The 16,265-nt window shown below is 42.7% G+C and overlaps 1 protein-coding gene across 2 annotated transcripts in view; it reads right to left on the bottom strand.

Annotated features, from left to right (window-relative positions):
- The window catches only part of efcc1 (EF-hand and coiled-coil domain containing 1), a 28,714-nt gene extending 14,746 nt beyond the window's left edge, over positions 1-13,968 (bottom strand). The window contains exons 1-2 of one of the 2 annotated variants that reach the window (XM_036002296.1): positions 13,093-13,968; positions 10,636-11,075 (exon numbers count right to left, since the gene is read on the bottom strand). In XM_036002296.1, coding sequence (XP_035858189.1) covers positions 10,636-11,075; positions 13,093-13,770 — 1,118 coding nt within the window. In that variant the 5' untranslated portion in view covers positions 13,771-13,968. The remainder of the gene's footprint in view (positions 1-10,635; positions 11,076-13,092) is intronic. The other variant, XM_031280135.2, reaches the window with a different exon arrangement.
- Between the last annotated feature and the right edge of the window lie 2,297 nt (positions 13,969-16,265).

Raw genomic sequence — 16,265 nt, 5'->3', positions numbered from 1 at the left:
AAATGCACATGGGAAAGTGCGAGAGCCATAAATATGCAAGAAGAAAAATATTTGAAATAAGAACTGAATAAAGACGATAGAATACGATAAAAGGAGATGAGATAAAATAATAATAGCGATAAAGTGCCGAGTGTATTGCACATAACAAAAAACAATCCACCAATTTTAAACACATACAACCAATATGAGGTTTGTGCAAAATAACGTTTCATTCATGGCAGCTACTCTGCGTTCAGCAGCTTAATGGCAGAGGGAATGAACGACTTGGAGTGACAGTTGGGCGGCACAGAGGTTCAGTGGTTAGCACTGCTGCCTCACAGCAAGTAGGCACTGCAGAGTTCGATCCCCAGTCCGGGCAGGGCCTTTCTGTGTGGAGTTTGCATCTCCTCCCCGTGTTTGTGTGGGTTTCCTCCCACCATAAAGACATGATGCATAACTGTTGGTAACTAGGACTACAGTTGAAAATTAGCCGATTGGCAAACACTGGCGCAATAAATTAACAAAAATTTCCCTCAGGATGAATAAAGTATCTATCTATCTAATGAGCATTGTCCTAATAAATAAATCTTATTCTTTCTGGGAGGCAGCACATAGCGCCGTCCTGAAGTGTAAGCTCACTGGACAAAATATGGTCATGATTAATAATACTTTTCTCCCAGAGAGAGTTTAAATCACATTGCTGGGCTCCAATGATTTTGGAGCAGAGTGAAAAGCTAGTGAAAAGAATGACCTCCCAACTGTCACATGAAAACTAGATCTAATTTCTTTTGACTGTGTTCGAGATTTAGACTGTTGACATGTGCACATGGTTTGACAGTGATAAGGTATTTGGTGACTGTGCTGAGCTTGGGAATTCCAACTGGATGAACACAGACACCTGAAAGTAGTACAGACATAGTGGACAGACTGCTGGACACAGTTTGATCAGTGTTTTAATTAGACATTAGCCAGACATTACAGCTCTCGCCAATGTACCAAACGCAAAAGCAGCATGAGCGGGATTGACCTGCCAAATCAAAATATCTAGTAATTTACTTCATTCGCTCAGGCAGTGAGAGAGAGAGAGAGAGAGAGAGAGAGAGAGAGAGAGAGAGAGAAAGTAAAATACACAGCAGACCTGTAGTCTTTCCACATATGAGTAAGTGATGATAAATTGTTAAACTCATATCAAATGTTCTACCAGAATATATATTATGTTCACAACATACACCAATTTCCCCGTTGTGGGATTAATAAAGGATTTTGAATCTTGAAAGGTGTCACTCATAGTGATTGAAGTGATGAATTATCATCTGATTTGCAGTTTGCCTCAGCTCTGTGGATTGTTTTAGCTTCTTTCTTTTTTTTTTTAGCTAATTGTTTTTGGCATCCAACTTTATTGTTTGGTTCAGTCTCACTGCTCTCATTGACCGTGTTTCCAGCAGCAGCATTCAGCTGTGTTCAGTGAAGAAGCTCTGATGCACACTGCACAATACCTCTACGCTTCCGGAAACAACAGCAAACTTTGAGCTAGCAAGCCACACACTGAAAATGGCAAGTTTTGAAGGAAACTTGGATCTTGCAACAAGGCAGGCCTGCTTGGTGCAAGCTTTTATTTTTATTTATTTATTTTTTATTTTGCATAAACAGTGTAAAGATATTTCATACATAAATCGCATTATTCATATTTCAGATCCTTCATACTAGAACACAACAGACAAGAAATGCTAAAAACATAAATACAAATAAACTAAATAAAGACACAAAACTACAAAACAAACAAATCAAACAGCATGATAAATGCACTCAGATAACCCTTTTGTCGTAATCCCTAACATTAATGTAAGGATTTATAAAATCAAATTCTCTGTGAGACTGCCATATCTTCAAAAAGTCGGAGGTTCTGTCTTTACTCTTATGATAAAATTCTGTCCAAAACAAAGTTGGTGCAAGTTTTGAAGAAGAGTTGGATCTTGCAACAAGGCAGGCCTGCTTGGTTCTTTCAGGAAATAATTGTAAAGATTTACGAGCAATATGTCAACGGCATTTCCTCTCTAACTGGGATTGCTGTGGACAAAGTACACACAGTGGTAGTAAGAGCAAATTAGGTTTAACCATGTATTCAGCTAATTTAAATAGCTGACGTTACTGTATCGTGTGATCAGTTTACTTCATTATGTGGCGTTTTCTTTTGCGGGGTGCAAATGTTCCACCAAAACAAGTTCCTTCCTGAGACTATTTAACAGAGCCACCGTCGCTGCGTTCGGAGCTTAGCGCCGCCCAAGACGATTGGGATTGGTTTAAAGAAATGCAAACAACCCAGAGCGTTTTTTCCTCCTATCCCAGAATGTAATTACCTTCCTCCACAGCGCTGTGAAAGATAGGTGAAACTAGTGGAGACCAAAACAAAGCCAAAAGGAGAGTGAATACTGCACGGTGGAAAGATACACAACTTCAAATGAATGCTAATGTTAAACCATGTCTACTGGGATAGTAAATGGTCAATAGTTTGCTAACATGTAAGCCATAGGAACATTTGTGTCTCTGTCAGCTTATTTTTATCCCTAAGGGACGAAAAAAGTGGAATAAGGGATGAAAAAGTGCTGCTTTAGGAACATTTAGCATTTTGTGCTTCTTGGCTTTCTTCTTCATTAAGAAGATGAAGGACACGGAAATAAAGTAACAACTTTGTCTAAGGTTATAAATCAGGTGGAGAATAATAGCGGTATACTATACATACCTTGGTTTCCGAGGAAGTACTATACAAGTGGAGCAGACAGATAATCAATTTCACATTTCCTGAAACGTCTGTATGGCCTTTCCCTCGCCTTTGATCAGATTCCTGTATCAAAGGCATCTCTTATCCATAGCCAAAATTAAATGGAGGCTTGGAAAAAGCTTAGACTTTCACAATAACACATTCTGAAAGGAAAACTTATTGAACGAAATTAAAGAATGCTACTCGCTCTGTACTGGATGTGACTATCGGTTAAGTTATTCTTCACACCTTAGGAAAAAGACATAATTCTTTGATAGTATTGGCCTGCTATTTAGGCACTTGGCAGAGAAAATGCACTAGTGGTAGGGTTAAATATATATATATATATATATATATATATATATATATATATATATATATATATATATTATGTGGAAGCATTTGGTGGCATATTTATTACTACATCCCTGAAGGCTCACACACAGGAGTGAAATTACACATGAAGAGCTCTATTGTGCTATGTCAGAGCATTTCTAATTAATAGGATCCTGTACTCTGCCATATTAGCAAAAGTCTAAAGCCGTTCTTTTGGCCTGAGGGGGGTAGTCCAGCTGTTTGCTGTTAGAGCCAGGACACCCAGAGTCCTCCCTGTGTTTATCACAGTGCGGCACTGAAGTGAACTTTCCATCAACAACCCCCCCCCCCCCCCCCCTCCCTCCCCCCCTCCCCTCCTCCCCTCCTCCATTCCCTGAAGAGCAGTTTCCTCTTTCAGGTGTCATCGGTCAATGGCAGTCTTCTTTCTCTGCAGAGGTTAAAAATGACTGCACGCTGTACCTGAGCTTTAACTTGAAATGCAGTTACTGTTGGTGCCGCAGCATGACAGAGACGGGTGAGGGGTCATGTTTACGTAGCTGACGATTATTAATCACGTCCTCTTGGGTCACACCCGTACAATGAGGTGGTTTATGAGGCTACATCAACACTACTACGTTTTCATTTTTAAGCGGCGTTTTTGAGACAGAAACTATCTCTGTCCACACAGGAGTTGTAGCTCCAGTTGCAGAACTAATCTTCGTCCATATTAACACGTCTGACAACGCACATCACATGACCATTCACACACACTGGGCATGTGCGTGTCGGTGTAAACAGGAAGCTGATTGTCTGTCGTTACTCTGCGGTTGAAAATCATGGATATATACGTTTAAAGACCAGGGATTTATTAGCTTGGACCGATGACGAGGTGGAACTGATGAACTGAAAGGTCTGTAAGACTAGCTAACCGATAAGACTGACTGACGTGCGTCGTCGTTTCCGTCTCTGTTTGTGTGGACGCGAGGCGTAAACGTAGCAAAAGAGATTCCTTTTAAAAACAAAACGCAGTAGTGTAGATGTAGCCTGGGATACAAATAAAGCAACTTCAGGGATGTGATTATTTTTTAGCACTAGCTGAGGACTTAATCCAAAAACCAATGGCTGTAACATTTACAGAGTCTAGTTAAGCTTTCCTTAGCGAGCAAAGTGCAAAGAAACCCCCAAAGTCAAACAAACGAGGGTATTAAAAGCAGAGGGAACTATTACACGGAGAGAAGTCCAACGAGGGTGGGTGGCATAAGTTTATAAGATATTTTGTGTGTGATGTATTTCTGCTGATGTCAGCATACCTCCAAACCAGAGAGAGGGAGAGCAGGGCAGCGGTTCAATGTGAAAATGAGCCCACTTGGCAGTGTGGGGTTTTTGAAAGCTGTTCAAGAACAACAGTAAGGCAGCAGCAGCAAAATGCCACGGGTCCCAGACATCCCTCGAGTGTGTCCTTTCCACATTATTTAAAGGGTAGGAATGCCGTGGCAGCACCTGCTCCACACAATGCTTTAGCTCTTGTGCGGAGGCAGATAAATGGTCTGCTGCGGCCCTCCTCTCCCCTCCGTTCTCAGACGCCATGCAGAGAGCATGAAAAGGCTAGGAGATTATGCCTCCCATGGGGCCTGCCTTCAGAGGGCCAGGGGTTAGAGGCATACAGAGGAGTCTGCAGACGTGCCGATTAAAACGGAAAGTGAGTTTTAAACTTGCACACTTAGGACACATGTGCTTGGTGTGCTCTCTAGAAATGGCCTGTACTATAAAATAGAAATCAAGAGGTTAAAACTGAAAGAAGAAAGAAGTTCTGGATGAAAGATGAAGAGTGATTTTGTATCTCCACTCTACATCTTTTCTTTGGAGCATAAAAAGAAGATGGAAAGCTGAAGGAAGCTATTCCTCTCTTGTGTGCCTGGCAAAACATGTCCGTCATTTCATGAACAAACAGTTGAGTGTTTGCTTCTTCCTCCAGATGGTTTCTTCCCCCCCTCATTTCTTTTTGTTCCTCTCGCTGTGCTTCCTATTGTCTAATCCCTCTGGCCCACAGAGCTCCATAGGCTACAGTGACTGATTTAGACTCCCTTTACCTTCTGGAGAAAAATAGTCCTGCCGAAATAAAAGTGACACTTTTAGACTATCCCAGTATACAAAGACTTTCCTGTGCTATTAAACTCCTGTTAGAAGAGCGGCTCCCATTTGAGTCTCAGCCTGTGCTCTGCTCTAGCTTACAATCCAAAGAAATCACAGACATGTTATGCAACAACACCCACATATAAGTTTCATACCGATGACCACATTTCCTACTGAAATTCAGCTGATTTCTGCTGGGATGTTGATGGCAAGTTGAAAAGGGTATTTTCTAGATGAGAAAAAAGTACATCACCAAATGCAAAGAACACAAAAATTAAAACAAGATGCAAATCACATGTTCCAGGAACAATCTCACATCTGTACAGTAATTATCAGTGGCGGTTCTGGGTGTGGGGCAAGCAGGGCCAGTGCCCCTGTAATATTAAGCCTTGACCCCCCCTCTGGCCCCCTAAATTTGGCAAATATTTTCATATATTTTTCACCACACATTCATCTCCAAAGAGGGGATTTTATTCATGTGCAGTAATAAATTAAATCTAGTTTAACACTGAGTGAATATGCTTGTGTTTATTGTTACGTGTGTATCGTCAGTCTTTTGTAGAATCAAATCTATGGAGAGTTGGTGGTACGTACTTGTGCTTAATATAGTTGGTACCCCTAAAATTGCATGTGGCCCCAGCCTGGCCCCTCTATTTGAATGGTCTAGAACCGCCACTGGTAATTATGAAACGCAATCTGGTTAGCTTAGCTTAACAAGACTGGAAACGGGATAACTGATAATAACAAGTTAAAGCAAATCCGCTGATCAGCAGTATGAGCGTGTAGCGTGTAAGCACAAATATTGACTTAAAAACAATTGTATAGATTTAAACACGGTCCACCAGAGTCTAGATCAGAACTTTGTCGATGGCAATGTCTGTTAGCCCTTAAGTATGATTTATGCTTCTGCGTTAAATCTACACCGTGGCTATGTACGTAGGTACGTGGAGGCCGTAGCCTGACCTGCACCTCTCGCCGCGGCTTGGTACTGTTGCATTTCCCCCGACTCATTTCCAGGTTCTCCTTCTCCATAAACAACATGAAATCAAGGAGAGGGTTAACTTCTCCTGATACAGATTTCCCGCCGTGGTCAGAAAGCACAGGGGAGACACTTTGTTTCTCTCACTAGGACTCTAGAGTCAGCACTCGCTCCGAAGCGCTCGCTCTACCACACATTCCCCACACACACACACACACACACACACACACACACACACATGCCGGCCTGCTATTTTCTTGAAGAGATTGACGCACACACCAACGCACAAGTATACACTTCAGGCCACTTCAGTAGGCTATGTCGAAAAGCTCTCCGTGGCGCCTCGGCAGAACCATAAATCACACTTTACTCCTCAGCACTGTGGAGATAGGGCCGGCAATGTGTAATCAAACACATACATTAGTCTAGTGTACAGTAGTCTACTGTGCCTGACAATTCCCCCATCACCATCTGCAAAATACATACCTACAGCTAATTTGCAGTAAATTAAAGACAATTTAAGACCTTCATTTTCCTGATTTTATCTCAAGACCTTTTAAGACTTTTTAAGGAGCCATCACATATGATCTAAGCAGAGGTGGAAAGTAACGAAATACATTTACTCACGTTACTGTATTGAGTAGTTTTGTTGTGTATTTTGTATTTTTCAAGTAATTTTAATTCAAATCGGTCATTTAAAATGTACTTGATTACGTTTTGAGTGAAGTATTGTATTTCGCTACATTATACAAATCCCATCCGTTACTGAGTAAAAAAAACAAACTTTGACAAACCAAAACTGAAAGAAAGCATCTAGGCTGCCTACCAGGCGCCAAGTCTTTCTGTAGGAGATTGAGAACGAGATGGAGGTGGATCACGCGAGCGACGGTTCAGAGACTCTTTCAGTAGAAATGCTGGCTGAAACATCGAATTCTGCTGCCCAAAACGACGAAAATCCTTGGCCACATTTGAAAGACTGTTCTTCTTTTAAATTCAAGAGGGCCAATAGTATCATCGTCCAATGCCAGATGTGCTTGCCAAAGGTGACTGAACTGGCAGCATTCAATAACTCCACATCTAATCTGCGGAAGCATGTTTTGGTAAGTATTTGTGCATTGGTACTTCAAACAATGTTTTCATGACTAATAGCAAATTGCCAATTAGCAAAACAACATGTTTCGTGGCATTGCTAATTTCTGTCTAGCACTAGCAACCCGTAGGACAACGTATGCAGGACACTGGCTAAATTAATTCACATACATCTAATGTCATGTGTGACATATGTCATGTTGTTATTACATGTGTATACATTTGTATAGATTTTTCTTTAATTAAAAACAAAATAGTTTTGGATTTATGACCCCTATATGTCCTATTTTCACTACATGGGAGAGTAACTAAGTAACTTTTACCAAAAGTACATTTTAAATGAACTACTTATTACTTTTACTTGAGTAATTTTTCAGATAGGTAATTTCACTTGTACTTGAGTAATATTTCATCAAAGTATTGGTACTTTTACTTTTACTACATCTGACACTGAAGCGTGTTTAAAGAATAATGACTTAATTTTAAGGTAACCCAGTCACACAGCTTTTGTGATGTAAGGTAGGACAAAAAAAGCATTGTATCCTACTCAATTCTTAAAGCACAACACCTCTACTTGCACCTTTCTCTCTGGCCCTGTCCCTGGGTGAGACTTGACTGAGCAAGCATTGAGGCTTTCGGTGGGAATATTCATGGAGCTTGGTTGCTAAGATCCATAGGACGTTGGTGATTGTGTGGTATTGTTCATTCGGGAGCGGAGTGAAAGAAGTGAGCAGAGATTGATGAGAACGGTCAGTCTGTTGCGGTTCTCACTCAATGGAGCTCTCTCTAGACAAGTCAGAGCCTTTGTGGTGTTGAATTATTTGCCATTAGGGGTATCAATGGAAGGGCAGTGAAAAGACTTTGGAACGCAGTCTGCATAGATTAGTGGAGTTTAGGGTTATAAGGAAGGGTTTTGTGGTTGCAAAATGTGTTATTTAGAACCACCTAAAGGCAGGTAGTAGTGAGGACTTTAATCATATGGGTTTGGTTGAATGTGACTCTGTCTTAGAGACCGTAATAACATCATTACGTAGATGTTACAACTACTTAGAGAAATCTTCTTCCTAAGAAAGCCAGACCTGCAGACACTGATTATATGGTTGGAGCAGGGGCAACAGACGCAGAGATAAACATTAAACCAATGGCTTTGTACTTTAAAAGTCCAATTACACCCTTACTTCCACCAAAATAGGAGGAGTAGGCCCGACCTGCCACACACGATGCCTGTTAAACAGACTAAAACACAACAAGACTGAAAATTGGAAAAGTACACCACATCAAGCCTTCATAAGTAGCATGGCGGAGTTTTCCAGGCATGAAGCCAGAAGTAAACAGTAAGTCATTTTACTTTAGGAAGGATTATAATTCATTATGGTTCATTCTGGCCACAAAGGCATCACTACTGCACTAACATGCCAAAAACAAGCCCTTCTTTCTCATGACATGATGAACAGCCAGACACTTTTGCTCATGGTTTGACAGCTGATTGGAGGTAAAAAAAAATAAAGGTCTTTGTCTAGTCTATGCCATCTCTCTGTGACTTGGGGCAGTATTTTCTTTGATGTATTAACACAATGCCATAGGAAAATCACAAGAACATTTGAAGAAACATGTTTATTTCTATTTAAATACATCTAAAAAGAATCAAAATCAAAATGCCATTCGCAAACAGTGTATTGCAATTTGCAACTGCAGCAATCTCACTTTCCAGCGGGGCGGCAGTCAGACAACGCATTCTCACGAACGGGTCTGTCTGATATCGTACGAAAATGTATGCACACCAAAACGTATGATGTCCTATGAAATGAGGAGACCGCCAGCTGGCTACGAGCTCCATGACGCCGAGCGGCTAGTTGTTTAAGCCACTACAGAGCTTTGCGACGCGGGCTACGGACCTCCGTCACAGTCGTATCAGCGACAGTTAGTAGATGTGTTTAGCCGAAAATCGGTGACTTTGACCCGGGTACAGAGCACCGTGAGCTGCTGCTCGTTTGGGCGAATATTACGGTTAAATTTAGTCCACATCCAACATATCAGCGTTTTGCAGCGACAAAAGTTAAAATTAGGCACCAAAACGACTAGTTATGATTAGGAAAAAGATCGTGGTTTGGTTTGAAACACTCCCAAGGAACACACATTTCCTGGGTGAAAGTCTTTAGTTTTCCCCAGGAAGCGAACTTCACTCCCCGGCTTGGAAGTCCTGTACGTTATCACCCATCCACCCCGACCAGCTCCCTACGCGCCCAGCCGCGTTCTTATACAGCGGCCGTCAATGTGGTGCAAACAGCAAAAAAACAAACATGGAATGCTTATGAATTACAATGCTTAACTTTTCGTAGCTTTTTGAACAAATGGTTCATGAGAACAGGCTGAGCCAGGGCATGATTGCAACCCCCCCACCCTTACCTTCACCCACACCGCCTGAAAGTTTGACCAGACAGCAAAAGTGCTACAAAAACAGTTGCTATTTGGATTTTTCATATATATTTTTTTTCATATTTCAACCTTCTGTCAAACCACCTTCTCTCTCAAAGAAATCTGTTTCTTTGTCTTGTCTAAATAATCGTACAAATGGAAAGAGCAGAGCAGACTTTTGGTGTTGTACAATTATTTTGCACATTACATGTTGCAAGTAAACTCTTATTTTGTCTTTGTGTTCTGAATGAAAAAAAATGTTTGAACGGGAAAAGCATGAAGGGAAAGGTGTTCAAGGTGTTTTCACTGTTGAGTTGTTAAACCGTTTCACTGTTTTTTTAAGTTCAATGAATGCAACATCTTTCCAAAAGACAATGAGTATTTGTGCTAAATAATCGTGATTTCAATATTGACCAAAATAATCGTGATTATGACTTTTTCCATAATTGAGAAGTACTACCATGAAGTGGCACTCAGGGAGTACCAACATCATTTTGTTGTAATACTGTCAGACAGTGGTGCAATGAGACAATAAAGCCTCTTATGTCTCTTATGTCTTATGTCCAGTGTTGTAATGTAACAAAGTACAAATACTTTGTTACTGTACTTAAGTAGAATTTTCATGTATCTGTACTTTACTTTGTTATTTATATTTCTGGGAACTTTTACTTTTACTCCACTACATTTCCTCTAAGCATCTTCATTACTCGGTACTACAAAATAACATCAGAAGAAATTTGTTAGACTGCAAAAAAGCAGTTTGGCGCATCATTGCTCCTAGATTGCAAGTTAATGCACACTCCATTCCAGTTGGTGACGTAATGTCTGTTTGTTGCCAAGCGCCAAAACTAAAGAAGACGAGGAAGATGTATAATAATGGATAGCATCATGGAAGCACCTGCAGCAGGCTCTGCTGCCAACATAACAGAAAACGCTTTATGTAATACAGTATTCGCAGGGTCCTTACCTGTAGTAGAGGAGCTCTGAGTCCAGCTGGAGGATGTGCCTCTGCAGGGCCGGCACATGACTGGCCTTGGCTTCCAGTTCCTTCACCTTCCCCAGGCCGCTGAGCAGCGCCTGCCTGGCCTCCTCCACCTTCCTCCTCATGCCCACCTGCTCCCTCTTCAGGGCTCGGTTGCAGTCCTCTAGAGCAGCCACAGTCTCCTTGGAGCTCCACAGCTCCTGCTCCAGTCTCTCATTACACAGCATGGCCTCCTGTACCTGTCGGTCGCTGGAGCTCCGCAGCAGCTCTATCTCGTGGATGATGTTCTGCAGGCTTTTCAGGTTGCTATAGGTGTTGCTTTTTGGGTTGGTGTTGCTCAAACTTTTCTGGGCCTCTTGTTTCTGCCGAGCAGCAAAACAGCCTTCCTCTGGTTTATGTTTGGAGTGACTTTTCCATAGTCCTACCTGAACAAAAGTGTAACAGGTGACAAAAGGGGACCAAATCAAGATATTTTCTAAAACCAAATTGCATCTGCTTAGTCACATTGTAGTTGGTCTCGCATTTGCCACACTTTCCTCCACAGCGCTGCCGAAAAAGGGTCTGCCTAGTCCACACAGCATTCCGTAATGGGAGAAAAACGTGCTCTGGTTTATTGGCATTTCTTTAAACCAATCACAATCGTCATGGGCGGACGGAGCCACAGGGCCTCTGCAAAATAGCCTCGGGAAGGAACTTGTTTTGGTGGAACATGTGTACGTTCAAAAGTAGTTTTAGTCGTGCAACAGAAAACTCAGATTGGACAGATAGTCTAGCTAGCTGTCTGGATTTACCCTGCAGAGATCTGAGGAGCAGTTAACCATAGTCCTCACAAATCCACCGGAGGTTAGAACGCCAACACCAAGAAAACAGCAGTGGCACTTGAACAATCCCGGAAATTAAACGTCGTCGATATAGACTACATTCTAATAATCTCCAACAAGTCCTCCAAAACATACGCCGATATCGGTCTTTTGTTTCATACCCTCTAATACCACCCACGGGAGCGCTTCATAGAACAGCACCCCTAGCAGTGGCGGAAATACAACCTCATATCTAAAACAAAGTAAATGTTAATGTGACTAAGCAGATGATATAAGTTGTATCTAATGACTTTATAAATATATCACATTTAGGCCATAAGGTAGAACAACTTTTGGGTTACCAGTTTGTGAAAAATATATCTTGTTGGTAGGGCTGGGTATCGTTCAAAAATGTTCGATACCAGTACTACCAGTAATACTGTGACTTTGATATTAGTTCCTGAATGATACATTTTTCAATGCCAATTTTATAAAATCCATTTTAAAGGTGCTCTAAGCGATGTTGGGTGACGGCACTTCTTGTTGATGTTCAAAGTATTTTCAAACAAAACGAGTTTAGCTCGCCCCTCCCTCCTCCTCATCCCATCCCCTCCCTTCCGCACGCTAACAGCCCAACCCCCACCCCCAAATCCTTCTTGTCGGTTATTGGCTGGAATGATGGAACACTGTTTGTTATGTTTGGTAGTGCAGGTTGGCGCAGTTTGTTTTTGTTGCCGTGTGTGGAGCCTGGGCTGTCTACAGAGGCCGCGTTTTTTTACAGTGTATTCAGGGGACAGGCAGCTAGCAGATAGTGAGGAGATGTTTTTTTACAGTGTGTTCAGGGGACAGGCAGCTAGCGGATAGTGAGGAGATGTTTGCTGTATGTGACAAACAATGTCGTAGCCTAAAAAACGTGTGACATCGCTTAGAGCAGGGATCTTCAACAGGGGGTCCGGGACCCCTAGGGGGTTCTCAGAGTCAATGCAGGGGGGCCTCCAAATTATTGCAAAATTTAGAAGTTTTTTTTTCAAAAATGAAAAAGTCTTAACATGAATATAACATATTATTAGCAAATATAAATCCTCACTGATGATAGGGTTACTGGCCTATAGGTAAGGTAGTCACTAAGGTAGTCATCCACAGATACAGTTCATCCTAAGGATCCACCGTGCCACATGTATGTTTTAACATTAAAACATGATTTATAAAATCATGCCAACAATTATTAGGCTATTTTAATAGCGTTGTATTCTATGCAAAAAATGTATGTGTTAAGGTTTTAGGCAGCCCTACACGTTATTGTAGGCCCAGTTTAATATGCAACTTAATTTTATACAATATATGTAGTAGGGGGTCCCTGCTCCGACTCTCTTTCAGTTAAGGGGTCCTTGGCTTAAAAAAGGTTGAAGACCCCTGGCTTAGAGCACCTTTAACCAAACTTTTTATTTACCCAGAAGCCACCCCTTTGCTCCGCCCCTTGGCATTAGGGGCTTCTATGTTCAAACTGAACTGAATTACCATTAGCCTCTATCTAAGAATACAGACAGCACCATGTTCAAAACTTAAGCAGGGTGGTTTTGTGAGTTTATCCCTCTTCTTCTTACAGTAGCAGAATTAACTCTTGCAACATCAATGCTCTCACCTGCAGAGCCAGACACCGGGCATCACTGCTCTGAAGTGCGGCTCGCATGTCCTCAATCAGCTCCCTCAAACTTGCATTCTCATCTTCCAGTTTGGCTATTCGGTCCTCTGCTTCCTCCAGCGCCACTATCTCCTCATAGCACTCCTTGGTGCAGGATCCGAGCCTGCAGCCGGAGGCGTGCCGGCCCTCCGAGGAGGGGTCGGAGTCTCCGCTCACACCCACACACAGCAGCTTCTCTCGCCGCCTCAGAGGGCTTCTGAGGCGGATCTGAGTCTCGATATGCTCGCTGTCCTTCCCGACCAGCAGCCGACCGTTCTCATACTGACACCCCGCCTTGGTGCTAAAGAATCCGCACAGTTTGGCGTGGAAGTGTCTGAATGTGAGCTCGCTGGGTAAATTGTCTAAAACGCCGGTGCATTCTGTATCCTCCGAGTCTTTGTTCAGTCCCAGAACTTCACACAAGATGTTAAAATCCTCCACAGGGATTTTGCCTCCACCTTGATAGTCCATATGATGGAAAATCTCCTGTAGGTATTGATCCAACCCGGTAGCCAAAACTATAATTTCGTTCTCCACTCCCCGGTCCAATCCGTAATGGTAAGCCAGAGTGCTGACTATCCATTGTGTCCTGCGCGCCGGACGGCTGTATGGATCAATGGAGTCTATTGCATCCATCATTTCTACTGAGACACATCATATTTCCTCAAACTTAACACAGTTACTTTTGTTTTGGTTTGTTTTTTCATCCAATATGCTGTCTTCATGTGTGTTCATCCTCTCAGTAGTAGCTCTCTAGCAGACTGGCAGAGCTGAAACGAGGCGTGTGTTAAAACAGGGCAGATTTGAATTTAGCACTGCCCCCAAAATCCAAAACCAGGGGTCCCAACCAGGAGGCTGTAGCTAATATAGGCTATGCACTATAACGGTCTCATGTTTGCCAGGAGTGTAATTGCCACCAGGTGTGTAAACTTTTGTCATTCTCTTGGGTTGACCTTGTTAAGATGTAAGATGCCCAAGAGACTATGCTGTGGAGCAGAGGTAGCCTATAGGCTAAACTTTTTCCTTTTTTTTTTCAACTGAAGAATTTTTACTGCATGGTCTTTACCCAGGGGTAAAACACAAGCTCATATGTAGGGCTTTTTGCACAATTTACACCTTGCTTATCCCTGCATGCGTAATGCATGAGTTCATTTGTACGCAGTTTTTCACTACAGCTTCTGAATGCAATGCTCATCTGCAGGGACAGCCGTATTTCAGAAGTGAGGGGCACAGATTGTTCAGGATGATGATTTTTATTCTGTTTTACTGCCGCATCTTGCCCAATGGGAGACCTGCTAAAGGGTAAGGGGGTCCGGGCACGCCTCCCCAGAGAAGTTTTTGGCTGTAATAGCCCAAAGTTGTTGGAATCTGGCACATTCTAATACCACTATTCCATCATATACACTGATCTTAATAATTGCATATTTAAATGAGTTTTCGCCTACTTATGGTTCGTTTCAAATCAACTCCTCAGAAGTGTTGTAAGTGTGGTGGACAGATAGCCTGGTCCTACCAGACTCTGGTACATTAGCCTGGTCCTACCAGACTCTGGTCCACTAGCCTGGTCCTACCAGACTCTGGTACATTAGCCTGGTCCTACCAGACTCTGGTACATTAGCCTGGTCCTACCAGACTCTGGTCCATTAGCCTGGTCCTACCAGACTCTGGTACATTAGCCTGGTCCTACCAGACTCTGGTCCATTAGCCTGGTCCTACCAGACTCTGGTACACTAGCCTGGTCCTACCAGACTCTGGTCCATTAGCCTGGTCCTACCAGACTCTGGTACATTAGCCTGGTCCTACCAGACTCTGGTCCACTAGCCTGGTCCTACCAGACTCTGGTCCATTAGCCTGGTCCTACCAGACTCTGGTACACTAGCCTGGTCCTACCAGACTCTGGTCCATTAGCCTGGTCCTACCAGACTCTGGTCCATTAGCCTGGTCCTACCAGACTCTGGTCCATTAGCCTGGTCCTACCAGACTCTGGTCCATTAGCCTGGTCCTACCAGACTCTGGTACACTAGCCTGGTCCTACCAGACTCTGGTCCATTAGCCTGGTCCTACCAGACTCTGGTCCATTTCATTGGTCCAGAGAGTCTGGCCTCTCTCCATTGACAAGTGTTAACTTCCTTGAAGGCGGGTACTCTGTTGAAGTTTAAAACTATTGGATCTGCCCAGAGCCACTCTGGATCTGACATAACCAATCGCTAACGTTTGGTCGTGATGTATGTCATGCGCATGTGCAACAAGAGAGGAGACCAACAACAACTATCGGCTTATATTTAGCATTGGCATCGCTAGCATTAGCCTTAGCCAACTTCTTCACCACTAATGGAGCGAGCTGGAAAATCAAGCTTTTCCTGAACCCCGTGGGGAGGAGGGCCACAACATCATGGCCACCAACACGACTCAGCAGAGATTGTTCTTGCTCGGGCTTTAACTTCTGGATATTCGTCAGCGTTGCCACAACGGACCGAATGGCTTCGCTCGCATCTTTCTAGCGCACAACCTCAACGTCATCGTTCTTAGCCACTCCCTCTGTTCGCTGATTGGACCGCCAAATATTTGGCCCGAGAAAACCCCAAAATATACCGCAAACCCAGACGGAGTAGTGAAGGAAAATGAAAATTGAGCGTAAGTACGTAGGAGGGCGGAGCCAGGCTAGGGGACGGAGGGCACCATCATGCAAAGTGCAGGGGGAATGTCCCCTGCGTACCCCGTGTCCGCTATACGCCCTTACACATCTGTACACGGTCCATCTTAGAAGTTCATTTCCATGTTTTTTTTTTACAGATATCCCACCCTGCTTAATATAATGTAAATCGATTGTGTTTAGATTTATGTTTATAAATATGCTTGTTGATTTTTTGAATTAATTAGGAAATGTGGGACTGCAAATAAGTTCAGGATGTGTTAGGAAAAGTGTTTATCTGGAACTGGCAGGATGTTTTTTTACCTCCATGTTTTACAGACACATTAACAAAGTTAATTTATGGGGAAATCATACATCACAATAAACTTACTACAAGGCTCCCAGTATTATTCTATAGTAGCTTACCTTAACTGTAAATTGCTTAAACTTTCTTGTCAAAATTTAATTTTTATGTGTAGAATCTTTAATTGTTTTTTTTTTT

This window comes from Sander lucioperca, chromosome 6 (genome assembly GCF_008315115.2).
Source record: "Sander lucioperca isolate FBNREF2018 chromosome 6, SLUC_FBN_1.2, whole genome shotgun sequence".
Lineage (NCBI taxonomy): Eukaryota > Metazoa > Chordata > Actinopteri > Perciformes > Percidae > Sander > Sander lucioperca.
Note: the sequence above shows the minus strand (reverse complement) of the source record. Positions and strands in the feature narration are given on the sequence as shown.